Source organism: Capricornis sumatraensis, chromosome 9 (genome assembly GCF_032405125.1).
Source record: "Capricornis sumatraensis isolate serow.1 chromosome 9, serow.2, whole genome shotgun sequence".
Lineage (NCBI taxonomy): Eukaryota > Metazoa > Chordata > Mammalia > Artiodactyla > Bovidae > Capricornis > Capricornis sumatraensis.
The window spans coordinates 10468227-10487403 of NC_091077.1; the positions used below are offsets into that span (position 1 = coordinate 10468227).

Sequence of the window (19177 nt, forward strand, 5' to 3'; positions counted from 1 at the left end):
GATCCTAGGACAATGCAACCACCAAGGAATGTGACCCACAGGTAGGCCTTATTTTCATCCACAGGACTTTTCATTCTCTCAGTTTTTAAATTACTTTTTTTTTTAATGCATGCATGCTTGCTCAATTGCTTCAGTCATGTCCAGTGCTTTGCAAGTCCATGGATTGTAGCCCACCAGGCTCCTCAGTCCACGGGATTCTCCAGGCAAAAATATTGGAGTGGGTTGCCATGCTCTCCTCAAGGGGATCTTCCCAATCCAGGGGTTAAACCTGTGTCTCTTGCATCTCCTGGGCTTCAGGGGGATTATTTACTGCTGAACCACAGGGGAAGCCCAGTACAGGGGACAAAGAAGTCACATTTAAATGGAATACAGTCCATGGGAAGCTTACTATCTAGAACTTGGGTACTATTTCTACATTTGCTTAGGGAAAAATAACATAGTGTTGATGACTTTCTTTTATCACTGCTTTCATAATTATTGTAGCCAAAAGTGAGACAAGCCAGAGAGTAACAAGCCCAGTAAGACATGATGTGTATAAGTGTGTATTGTGTGTGTGTGTTGTGGGGAAGGAGCAGTTCTCTGGAAAGTGATTCTTAAATTATCCACTCCAAAATGTTACCCTTAAAACATAGACACAATGTCAACCAGAAGATGCAAATAAAGGAGTCCATTCATTTTAACTCACAGGAATCGAAACAAATGTAAAAATGTGAAAGTAACAACATGTGGATGAAGGACTTCTTGTGTCTTGAAGGTTCAGCTGTAGCCAGGAAAACCTTGTACCTTAGCATTCTCTGATACTATTTCTACTCACACTCACTCTTGTTTGTTCCCCTTGACACTTTTGCTGCTTTTAAAGTCTTGAATATTTGAAACAAGCCCTACCCTCAGGTATGTTGCAGACTCTTTTCCCAATAGGGCACACTGTTCCCCCAGGTAAACTGATGTCTCTGCTTTGTCTTGCTTCGGGTCTCTGTTCAAATGTCTCTGCTTTTTTATTTTTTATTTTTGCATATCTTCCTGAACTCATTAAAATATAACATATCCATGCATGGTAATTTATACCTGCCTTTTTCCCCCATATCATCTGTCACCACATGAGATGACACATATACAAATTTTTCATTTGCTAACTCATATTCTTTCTTCATCATTGCATTTTTGGAAGTTTTGTTCTCAGCATCTCACACATTTCCCCTAGAAGATGGCTGATACTCAACATGAATTTCTAGAATATATGAAAGACATTTGCTTTAAAACTGTATAATCATGACCTCTTGGGGAAAAGGTTGAGTGTTAGGAATTTCTAATCACAGATAACACTGTAGATTACTTAAAGATGATTTAATATTGTAATTCATAGCATCTTATTATGTTAATGTGCACACATGTAGAAATTAATCATGCTATATTTTTCTTCCCTAGTAGTGATCACCACCACGTGGTACAAGGAAATGATACAGGAATGGCACAATTTATTCTTCTAGGATTATCAGAGGAACTAGAACTGCAGCCTCTCATATTTGGACTTTTCCTCTCCATGTTCCTGATCACTGTGTTTGGGAATCTGCTCATCATTTTTGCCACCATCTCAGACTCCCACCTCCACACTCCCATGTACTTCTTCCTCTCCAACCTGTCCTTTGTAGACATCTGTTTCATCTCCACCACCATCCCAAAGATGCTGTGGAACATCCAGACACAGAGCAAAGACATTTCCTATGAAGGCTGCATCACCCAGATGCATTTTTACATACTGTTTGTAGAGCTGGAGAACTTAATTCTAACTGTCATGTCCTATGACCGCTTCATAGCCGTCTGTGACCCCCTGCACTACACAGTCATCATGAGCCCTATTCTCTGTGGACAGATGGTGCTCCTATCCTGGATGATGAGTGCCCTGAATTCCTTAGTACAAAGCTTACTGGTACTGAGACTGTATTTCTGTACAGTCTTGGAAATCCCCCACTTTTTCTGTGACTTGAAAGAAGTACTCCGACTTGCTTGTTCTGACGCCGTTCTTAATAACGCTGTGATGTATTTTGCAGTTGGGCTCTTTGGTGCCGTCCCCCTGGCTGGTATATGTTACTCATACTCTAGGATAGTTTCCTCCATATGTAGAATCTCATCAGCTGAGGGGAAGTATAAAGCATTTTCCACCTGTGCATCTCACCTCTCTGTTGCTTCCTTATTTTATTGTACAGGTTTAGGATTGTATCTTAGCTCTACTGCTACCCACAGCTCACATTCAAGTGCAATAGCCTCGGTGATATACATTGTGGTCACACCCATGCTGAACCCATTCATCTACAGTCTGAGAAATAAAGACATAAAGAGGGCTCTGAGAAGATTTTTTGGGGTGGCAGCTATGAAAGGGCCATTTGTCCTGGGGCTGAGGAAGTCCTGGTAATGGCTGTGCTCAAAGCATTAGAGTCAGAAATTGTGCTTCTTGATCAGATTGTGGAAAGAGCACTTGTTCTTTTTATGTATTGCCTGGTTTTTGCACTCTTTGATTTAAATTCAGCATATATATATGGAATTTAGAAAGATGGTAATGATAACCCTGTTTGCGAGACAGCAAAAGAGACACAGATGTATAGAACAGTCTTTTGGACTCTGTGGGAGAGGGAGAGGGTGGGATGATTTGGGAGAATGGCATTGAAACATGTATAATATCATATAAGAAATGAATCGCCAGTCTAGGTTCAATGCAGGATACAGGATGCTTGGGGCTGGTGCACTGGGATGACCTAGAGGGATGGTATGGGGAGGGAGGTTGAGGGGGGTTCAGGATTGGGAGCATGTGTACACCCGTGGTGGATTCATGTTGATGTATGGCAAAACCAATACAATATTGTAAAGTAAAAATAATAAAAATAAAAACAAAATAAAGTAAAAAATCCAGCATATAATTTAAGTAACTCGATTAAGCTTTCTTAATAGCTGATGCATGGACAATTTTCCCTTGTTTTTTTTTTTTTTTTTTCTATTTTTCTACTTTCCCTAAAATTTTCCCAAACATGGGTGAGAAATATTCGGAAACTTCCATTTATTTGGTAGGAAAAACTGGATTTCTTAAGGCCTTTGTCTTAAGCAACATTCATCTTCTCAAGTATTTTAAAAAAATTCTTCTCTACTCATGAGGAATAACTGCCTTTGGCAGCTAAAGTAACTTATAGAATTCAACTGCAGAGCAAAGTCTGAAACCAATGTTTTTATTTTGGCTCTGTATTTATTTGTATTTGTTTTTATTTGGCTCTTTATTTTCATGTATCACCAGTTTAACTGTTCTTCCTGATAATATCGATTTTATTCATGCCACTGAGTTTTATAACTGGTCTTTTGGTGTCATACAATTATTCAGCCTGTGTCCCCAGTATCTACCACGTGTTGTTGCTGTTGTTGTTTAGTCGCTAAGTCATGTTTGCCTCTTTTGCAATCCCATGGACTGTAGCCTGCCAGGCTTCTCTGTCCATGGGATTTTCCAGACAAGAATACTGGAGTATCCATCTTGAACCTCCCTCCCACAACATACTACTCCTCTAGGTTGTCACACAGCATCAAGTTGAGCTCCCTGTGTTGTTCTTTTTTTGGTTAAAAAATTTCTGTGCTGCTTACAATTATGGGTTCTCTATTGCATATAAGTTAAATAAGCAGGGTGACAATATACAGCCTTTATGTACTCCTTCCCCAATTTGGAACCAATCCATTGTTCCATGTCCAGTTCTGTTGCTTCTTGACATGCATACAGGTTTCTCAGGAGGCTAGTAAAGAGGTCTGGTATTCCCATATTTTTAAGAATTTTCAGAAGTGTGTTGTTCAGCCTCCATATGTTGGAATTTTTAATAGTTTTTCTCCTGTAATTGAGACCTAATCTTAATGCATTATGGTCAGAAAAGATGCTTGGAATGATTTCAATTTTTTTAAATTTATCAAGGTTAGATTTATGGCCCAGGATGTGATCTATCCTGGAGAAAGTTCCATGAGCACTTGAGAAAAAGGTGAAATTCATTGTTTTGGGGTGAAATGCCCTATAGATATCAATTAGGTCTAACTGGTCTATTGTATCATTTAAAGTTTGCGTTTCTTTGTTAATTTTCTGTTTAGTTGCTCTATCCATAGGTGTGAGTGGGGTATTAAAGTTTCCCACTATTATTGTGTTATTGTTAATTTCCCGTTTCATACTTGTTAGCATTTGTCTTACATATTGCGGTGCTCCTATATTGGGTGCATATATATTTATAATTGTTATATCATCTTCTTGGATTGATCCTTTGATCAATATGTAGTGGCCTTCTTTATCTCTTTTCACAGCCTTTGTTTTAGAGTCTATTTTATCGGATATGAGTATTGCCACTCCTGCTTTCTTTTGGTCTCTATTTGCGTGGAATATCTTTTTCCAGCCCTTCACCTTCAGTCTGTATGTGTCCCTTGTTTTGAGGTGGGTTTCTTGTAAGCAGCATATAGAGGGGTCTTGTTTTTGTATCCATTCGGCCAGTCTTTGCCTTTTGGTTGGGGCATTCAACCCATTTACGTTTAAGGTAATTATTGATAAGTATGATCCCATTACTATTTACTTTATTGTTTTGGGTTCGGGTTTATACACCCTTTTTGTGTTTCCTGTCTAGAGAATATCCTTTAGCATTTGTTGGAGAGCTGGTTTGGTGGTGCTGAATTCTCTCAGCTTTTGCTTGTCTGGAAAGCTTTTGATTTCTCCTTCGTATTTGAATGAGATCCTTGCTGGGTACAGTAATCTGGGCTGTAGGTTATTTTCTTTCATGACTTTAAGTATGTCTTGCCATTCCCTCCTGGCCTGAAGACTTTCTATTGAAAGATCTGCAGTTATCCTTATGGGAATCCCCTTGTGTGTTATTTGTTGTTTTTCCATTGCTGCTTTAAATATTTGTTCTTTGTGTTTGATCTTTGTTAATTTGATTAATATGTGTCTTGGGGTGTTTCACCTTGGGTTTATCCTATTAGGAACTCTCTGTGTTTCTTGGACTTGGGTGATTATTTCCTTCCCCATTTTAGGGAATTTTTCAACTATTATCTCCTCAAGGATTTTCTCATGGTCTTTCTTTTTGTCTTCTTCTTCTGGGACTCAGAAATATAGATCAATGGAACAAAATAGAAAGCCCAGAGATAAATCCATACACATATGGACACCTTATCTTTGACAAAGGAGGCAAGAATATACAATGGAGTAAAGACAATCTCTTTAACAAGTGGTGCTGGGAAAACTGGTCAACCACTTGTAAAACAATGAAGCTAGATCACTTTCTAACACCGCACACAAAAATAAACTCAAAATTGATTAAAGATCTAAATGTAAGACCAGAAACTATAAAACTCCTAGAGGAGAACATAGGCAAAACACTCTCCGACATAAATCACAGCAGGATCCTCTATGATCCACCTCCCAAAATTCTGGAAATAAAAGCAAAAATAAACAAATGGGATCTAATTAAAATTAAAAGCTTCTGCACAACAAAGGAAACTCTAAGCAAGGTGAAAAGACAGCCTTCTGAATGGAAGAAAATAATAGCAAATGAAGCAACTGACAAACAACTAATCTCAAAAATATACAAGCAACACCTGCAGCTCAATTCCAGAGAAATAAACGACCCAATCAAAAAATGGGCCAAAGAACTAAATAGACATTTCTCCAAAGAAGACATATGGATGGCTAACAAACACATGAAAAGATGCTCAACATCACTCATTATTAGAGAAATGCAAATCAAAACCACAATGAGGTAACACTTGACACCAGTCAGAATGTCTGGGATCCAAAAATCTGCAAGCAATAAATGCTGGAGAGGGTGTGGAGAAAAGGGAACCCTCCTACACTGTTGGTGGGAATGCAAACTAGTACAGCCACTATGGAGAACAGTGTGGAGATTCCTTAAAAAATTGCAAATAGAACCGCCTTATGACCCAGCAATCCCACTGCTGGGCATACACACCGAGGAAACCAGAATTGAAAGAGACACATGTACCCCAATGTTCATCGCAGCACTGTAATCCCTAATATTTTTTGAAGAGATCTCTAGTCTTTCCCATTCTGTTGTTTTCCTCTGTTTCTTTGGATTGTTCATTTAGGAAGACTTTCTTATATCTCCTTGTTAAACTTGAATTCAAATGGGTGTATCTTTCCATTTTTCTGTGCCTTTTGCTTTTCTATGAAAAGGCAAAAAGATATGACACTGAAAGATAAACTCCCCAGGTTGATAGGTGCCCAATATGCAACTGGAGAAGAAGGGAGAAATAGCTCCAGAAGGAATGAAGAAGCCGAGCCAAAGCGGAAACAGCACCCAGTGCCATATGTGTTTGGTGCTGAAAGTAAAGTCTGGTGCTGTAAAGAACAATGTTGCATCAGTTCAGTTCAGTCACTCAGTAGTGTCCGATTCTTTGCGACCCCATGAATTGCAGCACGCCAGGCTTCCCTGTCCATTACCAAATCCCAGAGTTCACTTAAACTCATGTCCATCGAGTCAGTGATGCCATCCAGCCATCTCATCCTCTGTCGCCCGCTTCTCCTCCTGTCCCCAATCCCTCCCAGCATCAGAGTCTTTTCCAATTAGTCAACTCTTCACACGAAGTGGCCAAAGTACTGAAGTTTCAGCTTTAGCATCAATCCTTCCAAGAACACCCAGGGCTGATGTCCTTTAGAATTGACTGACTGGATCTCCTTGCAGTCCAAGGGACTCTCAAGAGTCTTCTCCAACACCACAGTTCAAAAGCATCAATTCTTTGGTGCTGAGCCTTCTTCACAGTCCAAATCTCACATCCATACATGACCACAGGGAAAACCATAGCCTTAACTAGACGGACCTTTGTTGGCAAAGTAACGTCTCTGCTTTTGAATATGCTATCCAGGTTGGTCATAACTTTTCTCCCAAGGAGTAAGCATCTTTTAATTTCATGGCTGCAATCATCATCTGCAGTGATTTTGGAGCCCTCCGAAATAAAGTCTGACACTGTTTCCACTGTTTCCCCATCTATTTCCCATGAAGCGATGGGACCAGATGCCATGATCTTCGTTTTGCGAATGTTGAGCTTTAAACCGACGTTTTCACTCTCCTCTTTCACTTTCATCAGGAGGCTTTTTAGTTCCTCTTCACTTTCTGCCATGAGGGTGATGTCATCTGCATATTTGAGGTTATTGATATTTTTCCCAGCAATCTTGATTCCAGCTTGTGCTTCTTGCAGCCCAGCGTTTCTCATGATGTACTCTGCCTAGAAGTTAGATAAGCAGGGTGACAATATACAGTCTTGACGTACTCCTTTTCCTATTTGGAACCAGTCTGTTGTTCCATGTCCAGTTCTACCTGTTGCTTCCTGACCTGCATATAGGTTTCTCAAGAGGAAGGCCAGGTGGTCTATTTCAATCTTTTTCAGAATTTTCCACAGTTTATTGTGATCCACACAGTCAAAGGCTTTAGCATAGTCAATAAAGCAGAAATAGATGTTTTTCTGGAACTCTCTTGCTTTTTCCATGATCCAGCAAGTGTTGGCAATTTGATCTCTGGTTCCTCTGCCTTTTCTAAAACCACCTTGAACATCTGGAAGTTCATGGTTCACGTATTCCTGAAGCATGGCCTGGAGAATTTTGAGCATGATTTTACTAGCATGTGAGATGAGTGCAATTGTGCAGTAGTTTGAGAATTCTTTGGCATTGCCTTTCTTTGGGACTGGAATGAAAACTGACCTTTTCCAGTCCTGTGGCCACTGCTGAGTTTTGCAAATTTGCTGGCATATTGAGTGCAGCACTTTCACAGCATCATCTTTCAGGATTTGAAATAGCTGAACTGGAATTCCATCACCTCCACTAGCTTTGTTTGTAGTGATGCTTTCTTTGGCCCACTTGACTTCACATTCCAGGATGTCTGCCTCTAGGTGAGTGATCACACCATCGTGATTATCTGTGTCATGAAACTCTTTTTTGTACTGTTCTTCTGTGTATTCTTGCCACCTCTTCTAATATTTTCTTCTTCTGTTAGTTCCTTACCATTTCTGTCCTTTATCAAGCCCATCTTTGCATGAAATGTTCCCTTGGTAACACTAATTTTCTTGAAGAGATTTCTAGTCTTTCCCATTCTGTTGTTTGCCTCTATTTCTTTGCATTGATCGCTGAGGAAGGCTTTCTTATCTCTCCTTGCTATTCTTTGGAGCTCTGCAGTCAAACGGGTGTATCTTTCCTTTTCTCCTTTGCTTTTTGCTTCTCTTCTTTTCACAGCTGTTTGTAAGGCCTCCCCAGACAGCCATTTTGCTTTTTTGCATTTCTTTTCCATGGGGATGGTCTTGATCCCTGTCTCCTGTTCAATGTCACGAACCTCCATCCATAGTTCATCAGGCACTCTATCTATCAGATCTAGTCCCTTAAATCTATTTCTCACTTCCACTGTGTAATCATAAGAAATTTGATTTAGGTAATACATGAATGATCTAGTGGTTTTCCCTACTTTCTTCAATTTAAGTCTGAATTTGGCAATAAGGAGCTCATGATCTGAGCCACAGTCAGCTCCCTGTCTTGTTTTTTCCAACTGTATAGAGCTTCTCCATTTTTGGCTGCAAAGAACATAATCAATCTGATTTCGGTATTGACCATCTGGTGATGTCCATGTGTAGAGTCTTATCATGTGTTGTTTGAAGAGGGTGTTTGCTATGACCAGTGCATTCTGTTGGCAAAATTCTATTAGCTTTGCCCTGCTTCATTCCAAACTCCAAGGCCAAATTTGTCTGTTACTCCAGGTGTTTCTTGACTTCCTACTTTTGCATTCCAGTCCCCTATAATGAAAAGGACATGTTTTTTGGGTGTTAGTTCTAAAAAGTCTTGTAGGTCTTCAGAGAACCGTTCAACTTCAGCTTCTTCAACATTACTGGTTGGGGCATAGACTTGGATTACCATGATTTTGAATGGTTTGTGTTGGAAACAGAGATCATTCTGTCGTTTTTGAGACTGCATCCAAGAACTGCATTTCGGACTCTTTTGTTGACCATGATGGCTACTCCATTTCTTCTAAGGGATTCCTGCCCGCAGTAGTAGATATAATGGTCATCTGAGTTAAATCCACCCATTCCAGTCCATTTTAGTTCGTTGATTCCTAAAATGTCAACGTTCACTCTTGCTATCTCCTGTTTGACCACTTCCAATTTGCCTTGATTCATAGAGCCAACATTCCAGGTTCCTATGCAATATTGCTCTTTACAGCTTTGGACCTTGCTTTTATCACCAGTCACATCCACAGCTGGGTATTGTTTTTGTTTTGGCTCCATCCCTTCATTCTTTCTGGAGTTATTTCTCCACTGTTCTCCAGTAGCATATTGGGCACCTACTGACATGGGGAGTTCCTCTTTCAGTATCCTATCATTTTGCCTTTTCATTCTGTTCATGGGGTTCTCAAGGCAAGAATACTGAAGTGGTTTGCCATTCCCTTCTCCAGTGAACCAGATTATGTCAGACCTCTCCACCATGACCTGCCCATCTTGGGTGGCCCCACTGGGCATGGCTTAGTTTCATTGAGTTAGACAAGGCTGTGGTCCTAGTGTGATTAGATTGACTAGTTTTCTGTGATTCTAGTTTCAGTGTGTTTGCCCCCTGAAGTCCTCTTGCAACACCTATCATCTTACTTGGTTTCTCTTACCTTGGACTTGGATTATCTCTTCATGGTTTCTCCAGCAAAGTGCAGCCGCTGCTCCTTACCTTGGACAAGAGATACCTCCTCACCACCACCCCTCCTGATCTTGAACATGAAGTAGCTTCTCTAGGCCCTCCTGCACCCACGCAGCCATCACTCCTTGGACGTGGGGTGGCTCCTCTTGGCCACCGCCCCTTGGGCATGGGGTCCTCCTGGCTTCTGCCCCTGACCTCTGACGTGGGGTAGTTCCTCTTGGCCACACTTGTGCGCCATCGCAGCCACCCACACTTATTCTTATTGCAATATTTCATAGGAACCAGTAATGTTAGATCCATGAATCAAGGTAAATTGGAAGTGATTAAACAGGAGATGGCAAGAGTGAACATCAACATTTTAGGAAACTAAAATGAATGGGAATGGGTGAATTTAATTCATATGACCATTATATCTACTACTGTGGCAAATAGATGGGGAAACAATGGAAAGAGAAACTTTATTTTGGGGGGGCTCCAAAATCACTGCAGATGGTGACTGCATCCATGAAATTAAAAGACACTTGCTCCTTGGAAGAAAAGTTATGACAATCCTAGGCAGAATATTAAAAAGCAGAGACATTACTTTGCCAATAAAGGTCCATCTAGTCAAAGCTATGGTTTTTCCAGTAGTCATGTATGGATGTGAGTTGGACTACACAGAAAGCTGAGCTCTGAAGAAGTGATATTTTTGAACTGTGATGTTAGACTCTTGAGAGTCCCTTGGACTGCAATGAGATCCAACCAGTCCATCCTAAAGGAAATCAATCCTGAATATTCATTGGAAGGACTGATGCTGAAGCTGAAACTCCAATACTTTGGCCACCTTATGAGAAGAACTGACTTATTGGAAAAGACCCTGATGCTGGGAAAGATTGAAGGCACAAGGAGAAGGGGATGACAGAGGATGAGATGGTTGGATGACATCACCAACTCAATGGACATCAGTTTGAGTAAGCTCTGGGAGTTGGTGATGGACAGGGAAGCTTGGCATGCTGCAGGCCATGCAGTCGCAAAGAATCAGACACAACTGAGCGACTGAACTGACAGTGGGCAAGAATCCCTTAAAAGAAATGGAGTAGCCCTTATAGTCAACATAGAGTCTGAAATGCAGTTTAGTTCAGTTCAGTCGCTCAATCATGTCCGATTCTTTGCGACCCACTGAATCGAAGCACGCCAAGCCTACCTGTCCATCACCAACTCCCAGAGTTCACTCAGACTTGCGTTCATCGAGTCAGTGATGCCATCCAGCCATCTCATCCTCGGTCGTCCCCTTCTCCTCCTGCCCCCAATCCCTCCCAGCATCAAAGTCTTTTCCAATGAGTCAACTCTTCTCATGAGGTGGCCAAAGTACTGGAGTTTCAGCTTTAGCATCATTCCTTCCAAAGAAATCCCAGGGTTGATCTCCTCCAGAATGGACTAGTTGGATCTCCTTGCAGTCCAAGGGACTCTCAAGAGTCTTCTCCAACATCACAGTTCAAAAGCATCAATTCTTCGGTGCTCAGGGCTTCCCTGGTGGCTCAGAGGTTAAAGCATCTGCCTCCAATGCGGGAGACCCAGGTTCAATCCCTGGGTCGGGAAGATCCCCTGGAGAAGGAAATGACAATCCACTCCAGTATCCTTGTCTGGAGAATCCCATGGACGGAGAAACCTAGTAGGTTACAGCCCACGGGGTCACAAAGAGTCGGGCACGACTGAGTGACTTCACCTCACCTCACCTCAGCCTTCTTCACAGTCCAACTCTCACATCCATACATAACTACTGGAAAAACCATAGCGTTGACTAGACAGACCTTAGTCGGCAAAGTAATGTCTCTGTTTTTGAATATGCTATCTAGGTTGGACATAACTTTTCTTCCAAGGAGTACATGTCTTTTAATTTCATGGCTGCAATCAACATCTGCTGTGATTTTGGAGCCCAAAAACATAAAGTCTGACACTGTTTCCACTGTTTTCCCATCTATTTCCCATGAACTGATTGGACCGGATGCCATGACCTTCGTTTTCTGAATGTTGAGCTTTAAGCCAACTTTTTCAGTCTCCTCTTTCACTTTCATCAAGAGGCTTTTTAATTCCTCTTCGCTCTCTGCCATAAGGGTGGTGTCATCTGCATATCTGAGGTTATTGATATTTTTGCCAGCAATCTTAATTCCAGCTTGTGCTTCTTCCAGCCCAGCGTTTCTCATGATGTACTCTGCATAGAAGTTAGATAAGCAGGGTGACAATATACAGCCTTGATGTACTCCTTTTCCTATTTGGAACCAGTCTGTTGTTCCATGTCCAGTTGTAACTGTTGCTTCCTGGCCTGCATGCAGTACTTGAGTACAGTCTCAAAACAACACAATGATCTCTGTTCATTTTCAAGGCAAACCATTCAGTCTCAGAGTAACCCAAGTCTATATCCCAACCACTAATGCCAAAGAAACTGAAGTGGAATGATTCTATGAAGACCCTCAAGACCTTCTAGAACTATCAAGAAAAGATGTCCTTCTCATCATAGGGAACTGGAATGCAAAAGAAGAAAATCAAAAGGTACCTGGAGTAACAGTTAAGTTTGACCTTGGAGTACAAAATGAAGCAAAGCAAAGGATAACAGAGTTTTACCAAGAGAATGCACTAGTCACAGCAACACCCTCTTCCAGCAACACAAGATATGACTCTACGCATGGACATCACCAGATGGTCAATACTGAAATCAGGTTGATTACATTCTTTGCAACTGAAGATGGAGAAGCTCTATACAATCAGCAAAACAACTATGGGAGCTGACTGTGTCTTAGATCATGAACTCCTTATTGCCAAATTCAGACTTAAGTGGAAGAAAGTAGGGAAACCTACCAGGCCAATCAGGTAAGATCTAAATCAAGTCCCTTACAATTACAGTGGTGAATGTGACAAAGATTAAAGGGATTAAATCTGATAGACAGAGTGCCTTAAGAACTATGGCCTGAGGTTCATAACGTTGTACAGGAGGCAGTGATCAAAACCATCCCCAAGAAAAAGAAATGCAAAAAGACAAAATGGTTGTCTGAGGAGGCCTTACAAATTGCTGAGGTTTTTATACTTATTTAAATACAAGACAGAAAATGGTCACACTTTAATGAAGCACCAAGTTCACATGTCCCAGGCAGGCTCACCAACTGGACTATGAATGTTATTTCTTTACTCTTTAGGGTAAAGATAATTTGATTGACAGCTTTATTTCTAGAGCTTTTTTTTTTTTTTTCCTTCCTAATTTTGGTTAGGAATGAGAAGGGGCTTCTTTGGTGGCTGGACAGTAAAGAATTTGCTTGCAATGCAGGAGACCTGGGTTTGATCCCTGGGTTGGGAAGATCCTCTGGAGAAAGCAGTGGCAGAATATACCAGTATTCTTCCTGGAGAATCCCATGGACAGAGGAGCCTGGTGGGCTACAACCCATGGGGTAACAAAGAGTTGGACACAGCTGAGTGACTAACACTTTCACTTTCTTTTAGGGATGAGAATAGCCTGGGTGTATTGTGCCCCTAACAGGACAAAATATGCTCTGTGTTGTGTGTTGTGTGTGTGTTGTGGCTGATGCACAGTTCTAAGTGTTGACTACCTGAACCCACATACAGTAAAGTGACCTTTAAAAGACAGAAACCAGAATGTTAACCAACACATGAAGATAAGGAGAATCCATGTGACTAGGATCCATGCCTAGTCACAGGATGCCTTGAAATCAAAGATGAGATGAAATTCCCATTAGATCAAAAGTATTATATCTCAAATAACTTAGAAATAAAGGGGAAGTTGGAAGTAAAAAAAAAAAATTAATGATGAGCAAAGAACAGAATTTGACAAAGGGACTCTTTTGTGCCCTGAAGTCCCAGTTATGGTAAGGAGTCCACTCTCTGACACTATCTGTCATCACTTTCTCTATGCTCTTTGCTCACCACACTGGAAATATATTGAGCCTGGAATGTCTGAAATGAGAACCTTCCTCAGATACCTTTCACTGACTCTTTTCCCTGCAGGGCACACACTTTCCCAGACAACTCTTTGTCTGCCAACTATTTTTCCTTAAGGTTTATGTACAAATATCCCCCTGTTTTTCAGTCTTCCTGAACGTCCAATGAAAATAACAAAACCACCCACTCTTTCTTATGTTTACTTTTGCTTGACATACAGTTGTAATTGCAGCATTTTCAACATGTTACTGATGTCCATTTATATAAAAATTAATCATAGTATTTTATTTTATTTTTTTATTTTTATTTTTATTTTACTTTACAATACTGTATTGGTTTTGCCATACAATGACATGAATCCACTACGGGTGTACATGCGATCCCAAACATGAACCCCCCCCCCCCCTCCCCACAGCATCCCTCTGGGTCATCCCCGTGCACCAGCCCCAAGCACGCTGTGTCCTGCATTGGACATAGACTGGTGATTCGATTCTTACATGATAGTATACATGTTTCAATGCCATTCTCCCAAATCATCCCACCCTCTCCCTCTCCCTCTGGGTCCAAAAGTCCACTATACACATCTGAGTCTTTTTTGCTGTCTTGCATACAGGGTCATCATTGCCATCTTTCTAAATTCCATATATATGTGTTAGTATACTGTATTGGTGTTTTTCTTTCTGGCTTACTTCACTCTATATAATTGGCTCCAGTTTCATCCATCTCATCAGAACTGATTCAAATGTATTCTTTTTAATGGCTGAGTAATACTCCATTGTGTATATGTACCACAGCTTTCTTATCCATTCATCTGCTGATGGACATCTAGGTTGTTTCCATGTCCTGGCTATTATAAACAGTGCTGTGATGAACATTGGGGTACATGTGTCTCTTTCAATTCTGGTTTCCTCGGTGTGTATACCCAGCAGTGGGATTGCTGGGTCATATGGCAGTTCTATTTGCAATTTTTTAAGGAATCTCCACACTGTTCTCCATAGTGGCTGTACTAGTTTGCATTCCCACCAACAGTGTAGGAGGGTTCCCTTTTCTCCACACCCTCTCCATCATTTATTGCTTGCAGATTTTTGGATCGCAGCCATTCTGACTGGTGTGAAGTGGTACCTCATTGTGGTTTTGATTTGCATTTCTCTAATAATGAGTGATGTTGAGCATCTTTTCATGTGTCTCAAAAATATACAAGCAACTTATGCAACTCAATTCCAGAAAAACAAACGACCCAATCAAAAAATGGGCCAAAGAACTAAATAGACATTTCTCAAAAGAAGACATACGGATGGCTAATAATCATAGTATTTTAAAATTTTAGTCTTTACCACCACACATGAGACCAGGCAATGATACCGAATTTTCAGGATTTCTTCTTCTGAGATTATCAAAGGAACCAGATCTGCAGCCCATCATGTTTGGGCTTTTCCTCCCATGTACCTGATCATTGTGCTTGGAAACCTGCTTATCATCCTGGCTGTCGGCTCAGACTCCAACCTCCACATCCGCCTGTGTTTCTTCTTCTCCAACCTGTACTTTGTAGACATCGGTTTCACCTCCACCACAATCCCAAAGATGCTGTGGAACATCCAGACACAGAGCAAAGGTATCTCCTATGAAGGCTGCATCACCCAGATGTATTTTTCCATACTCTTTGGACACCTTTCTCCTGGCTTTGATGGCCTGTGTCCACTTCTTTGCCATCTGTCATCCTCTGCACTACAATATCATCCTGAATCCCCAGCTCTGTGGACTGCTGATGCTGGTGTCCTGGGTTTCGAGTGTCCTAAATTCCCTGTCACAAAGCTTAACGATGTTGTGATTTTCCTTCTGTACAGATATGGAAATACCCCACTTTTTCTGTGATCTCAATCAGATGCTCAAACTTGCCTGTTCTGACACTTTTCTTAAAGATGCTGTGTTTTATTTTTCAACTGGGTGCTGGCTGGTGGTCCCCTTGCTGGTATTCTTTACTCTTATTCTCAGATAGTTTCTTCTATATGTAGAATCTCATCAGCTCAGGGGAAGAATAAAGCGTTTTCCACCGGTGCTTCTCATCTCTCGGTTGTCTTCTTGCTTTACTCTTCTGTCCTAGGAGTGCACCTTAGCTTGGCTTCTATACAGCTCACCCTCAAGTGCAATAGCCTCAGTGATGTACACTGTGGTCACACCCATGCTGAATCCCTTCATCCACAGTCTGAGGAATGAAGACATTAATGGGGCTCTGAAGAGATTATATGGGATGGCAGGTATAAAAGGACCAATCATTCTGGAGGTGAAGAAGTGTCCTTGATTGCATGACTCAAACCCTCAGAACACAAAATTATGATTCTTTGAGCACTGTGGAATATAATTTGTTTCCAATTATTTCCTAGAATTCTATTTCTTTGAATTCAACCTTTGTATACAATTTCAACAATTCAATTTATTAATCTTTCTGTTCTGTCTGGTATATAGACAGCTTTTCCTTGGGGCCATTTTCATATATTCCCAAAGTTTTCTCTACTTTGGATCAGATATATTTGTAAATTAACATATATTTCATGAAGAGACTTAGATTTCTTAAAAATATTTTCTTCTCAAAAGACTTATACTGTCCCACACAATTGCTCCTAGTTTCCATGAAAGAGCAATCATGTTATTATATTGATATGAATAAAACTATACTTGGCATCTAAGATCATTTATACAATGCCTTTGTAGGGGGAAAGATGAAACCACAGTTTCACTTTGGTATTGTCACTCTGCTTTAGATCATTATTTTAACTGCTCTTCCTGGTAATGTGGACTGTCTCATGAACCCAATTTCAGTATCTACCTACTGATATGATGGTGTTACCTAAGAATGCCTGGGAGGCACTGCCCAGGCCTGTAATGTTTGTGATTTTGATCTGAACAAATGTTTTGACTAAACCAGCCCTTATGTTGTTGTTGTTTTAAATGAATCATAACTGATATTACCTAATGTTAGTTTCAGGTGTACAACATAATGGTTTGATAATTGTGTATATCACAAACAAATTACCACAATAAATCAAGTTAGCTTTCATCATGATGTTGTTATTTTCATTTGCTAAGTCATGTATGACTTTGTGATGACGTGGACTACATAGCACACCAGGTTTCTCTTTCCTCCACTATATCTCAGAATTTGCTCAGATTCATGTCTATTGAGCTGGTCATGCTACCTAAACATTTCATCCTCTGCCACCTCCTTCTCCTTTTGCTTTCAATCTTTCCCAGCATCAGGGTCTTTCCCAGTGAATCAGCTCCTCACATCACGTGGCCAAGGTACTGAAGCTTCAGCTTCAGCAACAGTCCTTCCAGTGAATATTCAGGATTGATTTCCTGTAAGATTGACTGGTTTGTTCTTCTTGTTGTCCACAGAACTCTCAAGAGTCTTCCACAGCACCACAATCTGAAAACATAAAGCTTTCTTTATGGTCCAACTCTCACATCATTACATGACTACAGGAAAACCGGTAGCTTTGACAACATGGGCCTTTGTCAACCAAGTGATGTCTGTGCTTTTTAAAATGCTTGACTGCTGGGCATACACACTGAGGAAACCAGAATTGAAAGAGATACGTGTACCCCAATGTTCACCACAGCACTGTTTATAATAGCCAGGACATGGAAGCAACCTAGATGTCCATCAGCAGATGAATAGATAAGAAAGCTGTGGTACATATACACAATGGAGTATTACTCAGCCATTAAAAAGAATACATTTGAATCAGTTCTAATAAGGTGGATGAAACTGGAGCTTATTATACAGAGTGAAGTAAGCCAGAAAGAAAAACACCAATACAGTATACTAATGCATATATATGGAATTTAGAAAAATGGTAACAATAACCCTGTATGCAAGACAGCAAAAGAGACACAGATGTGTAGAACAGTCTTTTGGACTGTGGGAGAGGGAGAGGGTGGGATGATTTGGGAGAATGGCATTGATACATGTATAATATCATATATGAAACGAATCACCAGTCCAGGTTCGATGCATGATATAGGATGCTTGGGGCTGGTGCACTGAGTCGACCCATTGGGATGGTACCGGGAGGGAGGAGGGAGGGGGGTTCAGGATGGGGAACATGTGTATACCTGTGGTTGATTCATGTTGATGTATGGCAAAACCAATACAATATTGTAAAGTAATTAACCTCCAATTAAAATAAATAAATTTATATTTATAAAAATAAAATGCTTGTCTCAATTTGTCACAGTTTTTCTTCCAAGGAGCAAGCATCTTTTAATTTCATGGCCTCAGTCACCATCTGCAGTGATTTTGGAGCCCAAGAAAATAAAATCTGTTACTACTTCTACTCAGATTATAACTGGGAGATCACTAATCCCTACGAACCCCATTTCTACAATGGAAAACCGAGTTCATAATAGTACTACCTCACAGAATGAAGTTTTCCAAAGATAAATCATACAATCTCTAGGAGATGTTAAGATCTAAATATACCTCTTATAATTAACAAACACTTTCTAATGAGGAACAAAATAACCAGTCTTGTGCTGGAAGTATGAAATGTGCAATTGTTTTGGCAGTATTGTCATAAATCCAAGCAGTGTACTGACCAAGATTTTATATTAAGGTGACACTTTAACCCACTTCTTAAAGATGGCAATAGGATTTTAGGGGCTGTGACCCATTACAGTTAGTGCTTGATTAGGGCCCTAATCAAGACAGAATACCAATCTTGGATTCTAGTTAAAGATGGATTCATGGTTGGAATAAATTGCTGGGAAACTTAAGGTTTATTCCTCTGGGTAGACACGACAGTTCATGTAAAGAGTAATAAATGTTGAACGCATTTGACTTGTAACATTGTCTCCTAAACATAGAAAATGAACAGGAAAATTTTTTTATCTGTCCAGACCAGTGTCCCTCAGGGAAATCAGTTATTAGAGCTGGTGGAAACAAGAGAGAAACATGGTAATGAGTAGACCCAGGGAGCTGTAAATATCTCCTCTGCTGCAACCCTCAGCCTGTGCATCCTTGGTCTGGAAGGACTAGCTTGTTGTTTTTGGAGACATAACTGACTTAGGGGACCGATGCTTGACTGCATCTCACTGTCTTGTCTGGGAACAGAGCTCCTATTTCCATCATCAACCATTCAAGAGGAATTTGGACATCTCTGTTGAGAACTTCCTCTCAGAGACTCACCCAGGTGAGTCAAGAACCAGATAAATACTGCAGAGTGTCAAAGGGAATAACAATCAAGAACATTCACCCAAGTTCACCTGAGAGCCAGTCCAGGCTAACCCAGAGGCAAGATCACTGAAGTTGTTTGTGTGCTTGATTAATAATATATTAATTTTTTATTCCAAAAATAGAAGCGAAAATTGAACTAACAATGCAAGGTCAAGGTTGACCATTAAAAGATGCACATGAAAGCCCAATGAGAAGAGGGAATGGGAGGTATAAAGTGCTTCCAGTAAAAGTAGAATCTAAGTTCAAGGATTTTGTAATTAACTGGAGTAGAGACAAAGGGTATTAGCTGTGGAAGGATGTACAGAGGTGGAAGGATGTACAGAGGTGGAAGGATGTACAGA

At 40.6% G+C, this 19177-nt stretch overlaps 1 protein-coding gene across 1 annotated transcript; it reads left to right on the plus strand.

Annotated features, from left to right (window-relative positions):
- The first annotated feature begins 1378 nt into the window (after positions 1-1378).
- LOC138085615 (olfactory receptor 7A17-like) lies at positions 1379-2410 on the plus strand. Its single transcript, XM_068980085.1, has one exon. It carries the CDS (start codon positions 1379-1381, stop codon positions 2408-2410), a length of 1032 nt encoding a protein of 343 aa, XP_068836186.1.
- The last annotated feature ends 16767 nt before the right edge of the window (positions 2411-19177 follow it).

Coding starts and splice junctions, on each gene's coding strand:
- LOC138085615 (XM_068980085.1), top strand. CDS start 1,379: ATGTGCACACATGTAGAAATTAATCATGCTATATTTTTCTTCCCTAGT.